General features: G+C 39.7%; 1 protein-coding gene across 1 annotated transcript; it reads left to right on the top strand.

Annotated features, from left to right (window-relative positions):
- Nucleotides 1–622: 622 nt before the first annotated feature.
- Nucleotides 623–12,502, top strand: dy (dusky). The gene is made up of 8 exons (XM_066396590.1): nt 623–854; nt 7,746–7,823; nt 9,272–9,485; nt 9,551–10,002; nt 10,389–10,566; nt 10,621–10,810; nt 10,937–11,101; nt 11,228–12,502. The coding sequence occupies exons 2-8, from the start codon at nt 7,779–7,781 to the stop codon at nt 11,718–11,720; spliced, it is 1,737 nt and encodes a 578-aa protein (XP_066252687.1). The 5' UTR covers nt 623–854; nt 7,746–7,778; the 3' UTR covers nt 11,721–12,502.
- The last annotated feature ends 562 nt before the right edge of the window (nt 12,503–13,064 follow it).

Raw genomic sequence — 13,064 nt, 5'->3', positions numbered from 1 at the left:
TTTATGCTAAAAATCCTTTGGCAAGTTTTTTGCTACAATTATTTCACTGCAAACTCTGCAACCATGGCCCTAATAACCAAGCAGACCGCCCTTTGTAGCCTTTTCAACGTTAGTTCACATCAGCTCTCATCTAATCTACAAGGTTTCTGAAGTGTTCCAGAATTAGGCAAGAAATCCATTTTAAATTTGAAATTTACAGAGCGCCCTTTAAATGCGGTCCGATAACGTTTTGATATGACGACCCCAACAGGCGATACCGCCCCTTGTCGTCATTCAGATCTGACGAACTCTTTGTTATCTCGATTAATTTATGACAAAAGTCCTTTGGCAAGCCTTCCGTTGTGATTATTTCACTTCGAACTATGCAACCATGCCCAAACCGGCCGCCTCGTCGTCTGCCATAATGATGCTGTCGGCAGCATCGCCGGCATTGAAAAATAGAAGGAAGTACCGAGTAAACACGCACATAGTAGGCCACGTCGCATCACCTTGTCCAGCGCGTGTCTGGGTCAGCAGGAGTACTGCGATGCGACCGTACCCCACCCCCTGCGGCCGGTCCTGCTGACCGAGTGCCGCCGCGACTTCTTCTTTCCTAAAGCAGGTGGATCTCCATTCTTAAATCGTTTCTCATCAACCAAACAAGAAGAAAACTAACATCTACCGGTGGTTGTCTGCAGGTACCACTTGTGGTTGCTCAAGTAGGACGAACGTTTCGGGTACTTACCGGGCGGAAGAAGTTGCGGTTGGCGCCATCGCACGATTTTTTTTTGGAAATATTGTCGTTTTGTGTGTTTTGTTTTTTTTTGGGGGGAACTGTGTTTTTCCCAGTTGGAGCCAGATCGATTTTTTTGAATGTAAGTTGTTATTTGTGTGCTTTTTAAATGTTTCTTCATCCTGTATTGCCTTTTGCAATTATTTTTGTGATTTTTAAAGTGAAAAATTTCGAAATTTGTGCTGTTTTTCAGTCCAGTGTCATTTTTCAAATTGTGAGCACCGATATCTCGGAAATTCCCGGAGCATTTGCTTAAAAACCTAATTCAAATTCGTCGTTTTAATGAGTTCCATAAGCCTGTACCAATCGGATTATGATATTTATTGCAATTTCTGAGATAGGGCGTCCCTTTGCTACTGATTTTTTTGATTTTTTAAATGGTAAGTTTCCGCTGCTAACTCTCGAACCGTTGGGCGCATTCAGGGAAGAATAACGCTGCAGCGGTTTATTGCAGCGGTCGCGTTTAAAATAAAATAGAAATAAAACATGCATAAACATTGTTTCTTAATTTTACGATTTTTGTCTCTTTATTCGGTTATAGATTAGTGAAATCGATACCGTTAAACCGCGCTCTTAACACAACATAACATAATTGTTTATATACGTTTTACTTTCTAAATCACGACTTTACCGATTTTTTCCATGACTTGATGGACTGAAACCGTCACAATAAGTCGTTATATTCACGACTCTTGTACACAGAAAACGTTTTCTTGACATGGAATCTAGGAACACATCTGAGCGTTGCAAGTCGGTTGAAATATTGCTTGAACATTGTAACACTTTACAAAAATTCACCCTGTAGACTTGGTACATCACTGCTTTTAATAAAACATTGATACACAGAGCTCTTACCTCTAAGTAATTTTCCAATTGGTAAAATACCGCAGAAATGTTTGACCAAGGCGAACAAGTCAAATTGAATTTGTCTGGAAATTTTTGAATTTGACCGTCAACTTCAATGATGACAGATTGAGTGGCAATGTGACGTAAGTGACAATGTCAGATAACACTGTTCACATATAAAACGAAATTGATTGGCGATGTACTGGACAATTTTGTGCCCAAAAGTCGCTTTTGGATTTTTAGATAATTCATCTAATATAATTCGTTAATATTTAATTGAATTGCCTGCATGCTTAGCACTAGATAATTTTTACCACCTCTCGTATCAATCACTGTTACGGCTAATTCGCGACCCAAAAGTGCGCTAACCTGAATTAATCTTTTTTTGTGACGATCTCTCCGGAGCTCGGTCTGGTCCCTTGCCAACCGGGTAGCGTGGGAGTTACCCCGGGCACTCTCCTGCCGCATACGGTCTTATAGTAAAGTAAAAAGTTGTAGGGAACACTAGCTCAAGGCACCTACTCACTAAAGCACCCCGGGCTTCCTGGAGCCTATTCCATGGCCTCCTCGGCTATCAGATTTGACAACTCTCGATTTTTTTTACGGCGCCTTATGAAGAACATGGCATGCACCAACGAAATACATGCATTGTCGAAGATTTGTAACCGTGTTGAAGATTGCGTGAGCCAATCACAAGACTTCAAACGCTCTGCATAAGAGATTGATATTAGGGGACGAAATTGCCCTTATAGGTTTTTAGACCCCTGGCAACGTCGCCAAAAGAATTTTAATAGATCAGCTCGATTTCTCCACTTTCCTGAAGTTATCTTGCTGACAAAGTTGCCAGGAGTTTGGAAATCCATGCTTCATACCTAAGTTCTCTTCGATCTGATCAATTTCCATGCAGGTTAGTAGTCGCATCTTTTGAATTCTCTAAGAATATCTCGATTCTCACACAATTTCTCCAATCATGCAATGATGCATCTCTACTGGTAACCTCGACAAAGCCCGCCCATGAAACCCATTAGTCTTCTTCAGTGTTAATAACACCTGAACGAAGAAGAAGAATAAATCTCCGAAAGAAGATTACGCAAGTGTCATCGTGGCCCACTGACATAATTCCGCCTTAAGTAAGTTTGGGTTCGGCCTTTCTTGATTATCTTTATTCATAAATCCATTATTCATCTACGTGAGAGAACTTTGTTTTTTCCACTGCTTGTTTGTACTTGTTATTAGCGCAAGTCGATTTTTGCATATGCCACACGATGGGAAACCGGAAATTTTAAATATGCCAATAGTGGCAATAAATCCACCGAACTAGAAATTATTAATTTTATTGGTTGTGGAAGTGCTTATATTTGACAATCGTTAGTGGATTTATTATGCAGAGAGGTCTTTGCATAACCCAGTAAGCTCATTTTTCTATTGTGAGACGAGAAAGTTCCAATTTGAAGTTAAAGTTTGCCTGCAATGGTAACTTCTCCAGTCACACAAGTCCGGTATTTCCGATGCTAATTACCCAGTAATGATTATAGAATGACGGTCAACCGTCTGAGCTATACCCATACTCAGTCGGTCAGCAGGTCATTACTTTGTTGCGTTTAAAACCATCCTCTCGAGTCATTAAAATCATTCAGCCCATTAAGCGTTTTTCAGGCGTGTGCAATTCTGAGGTGTGTATTTCCATTCAGTCGAAAGTTCGGGCTCTTCCATGGAATTATGGCGAGTAACTGTCGAATCGATTTTGTGCCTCGTTGATCTAAGGCACCAGTCGTTCGGACGAAGAAGGGGAGGAAGAGGAGGGAAACGGAGGAGGAAAAGAAGGAGGGCGGAGGAGGAACGTTGAGCGGTGAAGAGGCCGATCGTTGAGCGATGACCATTAAATGAGCGTCAATTTTCCAACGAGCTCTCTCATCACCGCCCTTGCCTTTGCGTTTGGGGGTCATTTTTCTAATTATGATAATCAAACGCGAAATCAACTGGACGGTCCGGTCTTAGTTGGTCACGGTTGAGACCAGTCGATCGCCGCGTCGTAACCCAATTTTAATGCCTTCTATCAGATTGGAACCGCTCGATGACTCACCAAGATAAATGTGGAATGGAAACCATGACTTTTTTCAGTCGGGGTTCCACTAGCCAAATGGCTCAATCCAAAATCGCGGTCACGCAAACGCGTTATTATCACCCCATACATCCGAAATGTTCATAAATTGCTCGAGATTTAATACCTGGCATTAAAAGTAAATTATATTAGACCTTATTATTTATCGCACTGTGGCGTGAGAAGTCCCACTTAATGAGCGCCTCTAAATAATTCACTAATGTGTTAATCTCGAAACTTAATGACTTCAAAAGTAGCACAATTTTCGGTTGTTTAAACGTTTTAATTCCCCTGCGATGTATCAGGATTTATTACCCATCATTAATACAATTTGTCTTGCTGCGGTAGTACTATAATACGTACCGTGGGTGGAGCGTAATTTATGGTCAATGGAGCATTGAACAGTTCAATTACGGTGAAGAAACTTCATACAACCCACGCCTAAACCCTACAGATTCTTTCACTGAGTAACCTCCATTTTATTGATGTTAATCATCTATTGTGCACGCAGTCGAGATAATCAGCTTTGAATAATGTCGAGCAATTTGTAAATGAGTGTCGGGAATCTTGAAAATTTAATTGTATCGTGTCGGAGATTTATTATGCTCTGTATATGACTCTCTCTGCTGAGCTTATTGCACGAAATTAATTTGTATATTGAATAAGACAGTGAATTATTCACTTGAAGTCATGTGAGGAATGACGTGGTGAGTCCGAGGTTGTTGTCCTTGCCAGTCCTAACCTGAACTAACCTGAACTGGGGTTGTTGGCAATGCTGGTTAGATCCGGCTAGTAGTGCGAGTATTGCTGGTTGCCTGCCTTAGAAGCATTGTGCAACTCCGCGGCGTTGCGCATTTTCCTTCTCATTCCTTTGACTCCTCAAAGAGGTCCCGGTAATAAGGAAAAGCGTCTGTGAGGATTGCTAGATACATTGAAAGGGATTAAATGAGAAACACATTACTTTAGTTAAGATTCTATCGGCAGCGGAGCTCAACCCAAGTGGTACAATTGAGGACTGTTGTATTGGAGGGTGGATACCTAAATGTTGAGCGTGAATGGTATATTGAGGAGCATGTGGCTTCGAACGTTGAGTCCTAGAGCGTGCATTTCACCCTTCATGGCCTTTTAGCAGTTTTTATACGCAGCTTCTGTATATCATTCTCTTAAGGGATATTTTATATTGTTTTGCACCCTCGTCCTGGCAATCCCTTTTTAGGCCAAGCCTGGACAGCGGGATACACCTTCCAGGATCACTCCCCGAAATAATGAGTTTTCCATTTACTTGACTATTGATGCGGCCATGATAGCCAAATACATATTACGTAACTCTTTATCGCGTCACAAAATCTAACGATTGAGAATCGCCTTACGTCAAATGACAAGTCATATAAATTGAATATGCTGAAAAAGGATGAAGAAGCATTTGAATGTCTAAACACAATTCTTTTGTTGCATGATTGGCGCTTATTGTTGACGTTTTCCGGTTGATCTGACAGCTAATATTTTGAAAACGTAATTTTTCATTAACATTAATTGTTTTTGGTGTTTTAAACCCTTGTTTTGTTCGTTCATTAACTTTTACGCTAAAATTCTGTTCTTCTTAGAATTAAAATAGTACTTCTGGTTCTTCATCATCGGTATTATTATTGTTATTGTTATTGTTATTGTTGATATAATGCCCAAGTTCTTAAACGGTCGGTGTAAGGGGCTTGTAGTGTCCGTTAAAATTATTTTGAAACAGAATTAGGAAATTACGGACTCTTATTGCCATTGGATCGAGTCAGAGAGGTAAATTGAATTTTAATATTTTAGAATTGAGTCTTATAAACTTTATATTACAAATTATTCAAGATTTCCTCTCTAAACGCCCACTGACACATCATTGACCAAATTAATTTGCCTTGAGAATTGTTAATTTTTTAGCAATGAAGATTATTATCATATTTTGTTCATTGGCATGATAATTATTTGCTCTGGATATACTGTTAAATATACTGGAATATACTGGAATACTGTTAAATGCTGCTCAATACTATGTATATACTGCTAATACTAATAACGCACATACTAATTTTCGAAATATGTGGCATCACTGCTGATATGAAGCCTGTGGCGTGAATAAAAAGTTACGTGAATTGTCCTCTATATCATTCCTTTAAGGGATGTTTTATATTGTTTTACACTTTTGCCCTGGTAATCCCCCTTTAGGCCAAACCTTGACAGAGGGAAGCGGAATAAATGTTCCGGGATCACTCCCCCAAGCAACGGGTTGCTCACTTATGTGACTGTTAATGTCTCCATTGTAGCCAAATGCATGGACGAGGCTCTTCATTGCCCCGACTTTTTTGAATTTGTTTTATTTTTTAGTTTTTTTTGTATTGTAGTTGCCCTTGCTGCAGGAGATTTGACGTTCATCTCCATTCAGATTTCCAGTTTTGCTCAGAACGGGGCCTTGATTAAAGGATGAAATTCTCTTTCTCTCATGTTCCCAGCAACAAAGTAAGATGGAAATAAGTTGCCCCCGTTCACAATTTTTTTCCACAAGAAAATTTATACGATTTTCCTAATTTGTCTGCCGTGAGTACGCGCGTTACGGTACGTTTTTTCTATCGTTAACGGTACCTCCAGTTAAGATCAGGTCTTATCAGTGTCACTATACTTCTTTTAAGTATGTTGAAGTACCATTGACTACAAAAATCCTGTTCTTCTCTATCAATTGATTCAGCGAAATGCCTTTTAAACGAGTCGCACTATGTCTGTGTTACACACTTTTATATCCGTCCAATCGTTACACAAACCTGTATACCAACTACCAATGGAATAGCACGTAATGATTATTATTTAACAAATGTGCTGAGAATAGACAAATAGTGCGGTTCATATTATCTATTTATGGTCCATTTAAATTAATTAGGAGTTAATGAAGTGGAATTTGCGGTTGCGAATGTTTCACAAGAAGATAGTTAATGAGAGTTATTAATGGTGGTCATGCCTGGAGTAACAGCAATCAATCGTTTAATTAGAGGAACTCTTTCAGGAAGTTTTATTGGTGTCACTATAGCAATTTACTAGGCACATTGTTTTATAGTGGAAATGGTTTTTTCACCGGAAGATTTATACAGGGCGTTTCACGAAACTTTACAATTTTTCTTAGCTCAAACGAAAAACAAAGAGATCATCCCACGCATAATACAGGGGCACACCTCGAATCCTTTAACGATGAAAACATCTTGAAAAATTGGAGGGAAATTGTGACTTTTTCCTGCTTGAAACTTCCTCTTCCTGTGCTATTGAATTTCCATAGAAAACTCGCATAAATCTTCCGGCATTTAAATTTAGATTCGGGCCATCAATCTTGTGCATAATATATCAGTAGTAGGCCTTAATCGTTGACTGATGACTGACTATTAAAAAAATCGAAGGAAAAGGGATGTTACTGTTATCGACCTTACGTCGCGTTTACCTCCTCACAAACGCTTATCATTCGTCCCTGAACTATCGTAGATAATTCTTGAATTTTAATTTTTAATAGGAGTTCCTGTGTGAGAGTGAATATTGTGGCTACCGCAGCGTCCTTAATTTTCCTAAAATTATCCCATATCTCGGGAACCAAAAGAGTTAGAGGAATCAACCCAGTGCAGGCGTATAGCGAGGCGGTTAACTTGATATTTCTCCTCAGGTTTCCAAGATATCGGAGTTTAAAATTAGAAATTATGTACCCTCCCCCCCAAACTTTCTTTGCTTCGAACTTATTCGTGAAAATTTTTGCTTCAATATTTCTTGAGGTGATTCGTGAATTCTTCAGCAAAAGTCCGTGGTAATTTCACAAAGCCACGGGCACCCATATGGTTCAGTCAAACAGGAGCAACTTCGCTGATTCATCACATAACAAACCTACTTCTTGTCTTTAGAACCATATCATTATTCTACTTTTATTGTTTTGTTTTCTCTCTCTTCTCGCTTGCCACTTGTTAGATACCTTAGTTGCCCATATTACATTTAATAATCCGCTCTTTGTCTTTGCAGAAGGCGTGACCCTGTTGAACCCACCGACAGAAGATGCGACTCTACATCCTCTTGATACTGGGCCTGCTATCCGAAGGGGTAAGTGTCTTACCACATTCCAGTACCTGAGGTAAGCGCCTAAGCAAAATAGCAATGGGATATTTGAAATTCTAATCTAATCGTTGACCGTATAAGATCGGAACCACTCCCTGATCGGTGACAGAGTGACTGGTACAAAAATTTAGATTCCACTGGCGAAGACACAGAAAAAAACTCTTCAGGTGAAAAAAGTTTCATGTACTGTGACACTATTTTATGCTCGCCGTTGGGTGGAATTGTTTCTAATTAGACAGAGGCGGCGGTGGTTTAAACCAAGAAGTCCGAATTAGAGCCAAAAAACCTAGTAGGTCAATTACGGCTGCATTGCTGTTTGGTCTAGAGGATATTGCAGTATGTTTTAAAGCCTTCCGAGGCCTTGCCTGATGCAAATTCGCCAATCAGACCGACTAAGCTGTCTTCAGCCGCTGCTACGCCCCTGGAATGGAGTGCGCATACCTAGTCTGGGTTAATAGAATTCGTAGCCGAAAAAAGCGGAAAAATTAATCTTCTGATTAGATGTGACATCTTTACCAGTCCTACATCGGCGGTAAACCTTATTGGGTCCAGTGGTTTTCATAATTCATCTAATTTTCAATTAGACCTCCACTGAAGACGGAGTGTGGCCATTATGTAATTTCGCGCAATTTGGATTTTGCTAAGCCAGTGTTAATTGGAAATTATATCCAAATTAGATGTTTGCTTCAGAACCTTTTCGTTGCCCTAATGAAGCCAACGCCGGACTCCACAAAACGGCACTAATTAGGCCACGCAATTTAACACTCGGCATTGTATGTTTACTCAAATGGTCCGAGATTAGCATAAGAAATGGTACTAATTGCATGGAACCTCTCCTAATATGGATCTGTTAATGGCATTATTTAGCCAGTGATCTACGGTAATGACCGTAAATGTATAATTTATTGAAGATTTGGAGAATTTATCTAATAAAGCGGTTCGTTAGAGTCGGTAGTTTTCAGGACAATTACAAATTTGTAAGTACAGTACCGCATCAGACAACTTTTACTCTCTATCATTTTAATTCGCATGCAACAACGAAATTTTCCACTTTTATTATTGCCGTAATGGCCACTAAACCGGTGAATTAAAGTAGTCACGTGCGAATCAACGCGTCATTAAGCAGCTTATATAAAACTGGGCTACTTAGCACGAAAATGATCGACGAATGCGCAAAACATTCCACAAAAATCCCCTAGAGCTGCATCACATCTCTCGACTTTGCTCAGCACTCGTCTGAAGATAATTAAAGGCCGGGATCGATCTAGAGACCCATCACTAGTGTCGGCATGATGGGCAAAGCAAATGTGTGTTTGGGTCACTTGTCGCCCAAAGCTCTTGGTCATAAAACCGTTATAGTCCGGGCCTGCCTCGGGTGAATTGCCGCCCATATGCTTAATGTAATTTGCAAGTGTAAATTATCACAATTGCAGCTGAGCACTGTAGCTGAGGAAGTTGAGGTGGTGGAGGCGGTGGCCAGCGATGATAACGAGGACCATGCAAATAAGATCGACAAGGACTCAAACAACGACCAATTAACCATGGAATCTGCAGACCAGAAAGAGCAACCGCCGAAGAAGCTGGCCTATAGTGGGCCTTCTAGAAATAACAACCCTATTAACTTGCCCCCGCCACCTCCACCAAGAGGTACGACTATTGAAAACCAAACGTTTACTTGTTGAAGTGTATAAATTATAAAGGTTTTTTTGCAGGAAATGGGGGACAATACTACAACAATCACAAGCCCTTCAAGACCAAACCCAGCTACGAGAATAAGAACTCGTATAACGGCCCTCCTCCTCCTCCTCCTCCGCCCAAACAGGCCATGGATAAGTATGACAAGTACGGGCCTCCAGCAGCAGACCTTTGGCCAGCTCCAGTGCCCGACATGCCAAAAATCGTTTCTCTTGATGTGAAATGCGAGAAAAACCTGATGAAAGTTTACGTAGGATTCGACAAACCTTTCTATGGAATTGTCTTCAGCAAAGGTCATTACAGTAATGTCCATTGCGTTCATTTACCAGCAGGATTGGGACGTACTTCCACACATTTTGAGATTGGAATTCATGCTTGTGGTACTTCTGGGAACACTGAGAATGGGTTATATGGTTATGGAGCTGAAAGTGGCAGTGGGACTTATTTTGAGAATATTATAGTTATCCAGGCAAGGTTAATTTTGAAATTATTGTTAAAAAGCAACCTACGAAGGAAAATCAGTTTCGATTTTTTTCCTTGAATTAATGGCTAAAGATCCTGAAATCATATCAGTTAATAAATTCCGCGGTGAATTTATTTAAGAGTTTAAAATTTCAAAATCAAACTCTCTTAGTGCGTTTCGGTTTCTAGTAGTTTATTAATAAAAATCTCAAAACCACATAAATGGCAACATCGCGCTTATTAATTGTTTGCAACTTCGACGCTCACCTGTTGTGACAGCTGTATAAAACTCTGCATGAAATTATCCTGACGTCATTCTATTGCCAAGCAATCCTTGGGGCGATGTTGCCACTGTGACTAAAATTTACTGATGTGTGCCCATTTCTATTTTAGTACGATCCTCAAGTCCAAGAGGTATGGGACCAGGCTCGAAAGCTTAGATGCACGTGGCATGATCAATACGAAAAGTCGGTTACTTTCAGACCGTTTCCTGTAGACATGCTGGATGTCGTCAGAACTGACTTTGCAGGCGATAATGTAGGATGTTGGATGCAAATTCAAGTTGGGAAAGGTATTTTTGTGGCGAAATTATTGTTGCAGCTGGAATTTATTTATCAATTAACAGGCCCATGGGCTTCAGAAGTCTCAGGTTTAGTCAAAATTGGCCAAACCATGACTATGGTTCTAGCAATCAAAGACGATGATAACAAGTTTGATATGCTGGTGCGCAACTGTATGGCCCATGATGGGAAAAGGGCACCTATTCAGTTGGTAGACCAAAAAGGCTGCGTCACGAGGCCCAAGCTTGTGTCAAGGTACTTTATGAATTACATAATTTTTTCTAAGAGCCTGTGGTAAAGTGGTTTTACGCCAAGAAAATTAAAGTAGCGTATTCCAGTCAATTCAACTTTTTGTGTATTTTATTAAATTTTGTTTTGTAGGTTCACTAAAATCAAGAACTTCGGGGCTAGTGCGTCAGTACTGTCGTATGCGCATTTCCAAGCATTTAAATTTCCCGATTCAATGGAAGTGCATTTTCAATGTACTATTCAGATTTGCAGGTATCAATGTCCGGACCAGTGCTCTGATGGAAACAGTCATAATAGGTATGATGAAAATGGAATTTTACTAGTTATTTCATATTTTTTATATTTGCTAAATATCCAAAAAAATCTTACGTTTTCTTGACACTATGGTGTTTGGTTAGTATCGGTTATTTTTTTTCTTTTTAGTTATCAAAGCACTCTCCTCGACCTGTCTCACGGCCCCGATAACCAATACGGTCCACCCCCTGCTATACCCCTCGACCACTATATCCATTCAGGCCATCCCCGGGATGAAAGAAGGGCACGAAGATCCTTGGGAAGCGACCCTGAAACCGACGAAGTTGGGGTGAACCGAATAATCCGGGTGGTCAGCACTGGGGACCTCACGTTCTCCTTGGATGAGAACGGTACCACCACAGCCCCCACCATGGTATTCCCGGGTACCAGTGAGCAGGTGGCGCCTACTAATGGCTTGATCTGCATGACAACTCCAGGGTTCGCAGCAACATTGATCGTATTGCTGGCCATTTTGCTGACTTCGTGCTTGATGTCAGCGTTTTTGTGCTTCAAACTGAAGCCTTTTACGCACAAGAAGATCGTAGGATGGGTGGGGTTTCCCACCACTCAGAAAGTTGCCGGTAAAACTGTGGCTACCTCGAAAAGTTGCTTCTATTCGTGATTGGGAGCGTCGCCCTGGTGGATGGTGCAAACCGAGTATTTTTAGACCCAAAAATTAGCCATAATACATTGCCTTTTTATTAAGTCGGAATTCTAAGTGATTTTTCAAATAAAACACCAAGTTGTTAAGGGCAAGCAAACATGTAGATTTATACGTTTGCACTGTCCATTGCTGACAAACGTTTTAAGCAAAGAAATAGTACTTAGGCTTTATTTAGGAAATGTATTGGTGAGTCTAACGGTGCAACTTTGCTAAGTCCTTAAACATTAGTTTTAACTGCAGCATTTGATTTATCATCGGCATTAGCAAAGCGGTATCACCAGGCTAAGTAAACTTAAACGGTATTATGTGATAACGCATATAAAAAGTACTTCCATTTTTACTGGAACTTAGGCTATTACGAGTATAATACGTTAGTTTTTAAGTTACCTCATATTGAAATCAAATTGTCAATAGTGCTCGGCAAAACGACTGAGTGTAGCTTTAATATTCTCAGTAGGAATATACACGGTGTCCTCAGCAAAATGTCTTTACATTGCATTTTGAGATTTCTGCAAAATGACGATGTTGGGTCATTTTCTTCTGTAACAGAGGCATCCTGTATGTACATTATGTAAATACTCTTGGTTCTAGAGGTGGTGGGTATTTATTCAACTTGATGTAAGCTGTTTCATTTAAATATATCTATCAATTTACTGACGAGTACCTGTCTAACTTAAACGAGCTTTACTGCCTCCTCTGTATTTGGTTTTTAGTGTATTTGAAATTTGGTTTACGACAATAAAATAAGGTAAACAAAACACGAAAGTCGTCTCATTTTTTCCCATATTATATACACATTATATTAAAATAACTTAGATAGCCTCTCATTTAAATTAACAGTGAGCAAGTAGACAGGAAAACACGTAAATACACATTACTATATTGTTCTAAGTGCATAAATAATAAAGTAGCCTATGCGCCGGGCAATAATGACCTACATTATGGACTGCATTTCACTGTTCATTATGTTGCTTTAAGACCATTATCGCACTGGCTCGAATTAGTATATTTTACGAACATAACAAAGTATAAACTATGAATATCTATATAAAACACTAGCTGACACTCTTGGGTTCATACAACAGAACAGCCATTTATAAGCCTACATACATAAGTACAAAATAATATTAACTAAAATATTGATAAGGCGCTAAAGCAGGTATTTGGATGCTAAAATGTATTAAATTTGAGTTCTTATTATGGGAACTAGACAGATATGTATGTTTAACCGTTTTTAAGAAGATGATTCTACACCAGATATTATAATTCTAAAATGAAAGTAACTTATATAAACCTTCATAG

Source organism: Euwallacea similis, chromosome 13 (genome assembly GCF_039881205.1).
Source record: "Euwallacea similis isolate ESF13 chromosome 13, ESF131.1, whole genome shotgun sequence".
NCBI lineage: Eukaryota > Metazoa > Arthropoda > Insecta > Coleoptera > Curculionidae > Euwallacea > Euwallacea similis.
This window is presented reverse-complemented; position numbering and strand designations above follow the sequence as displayed.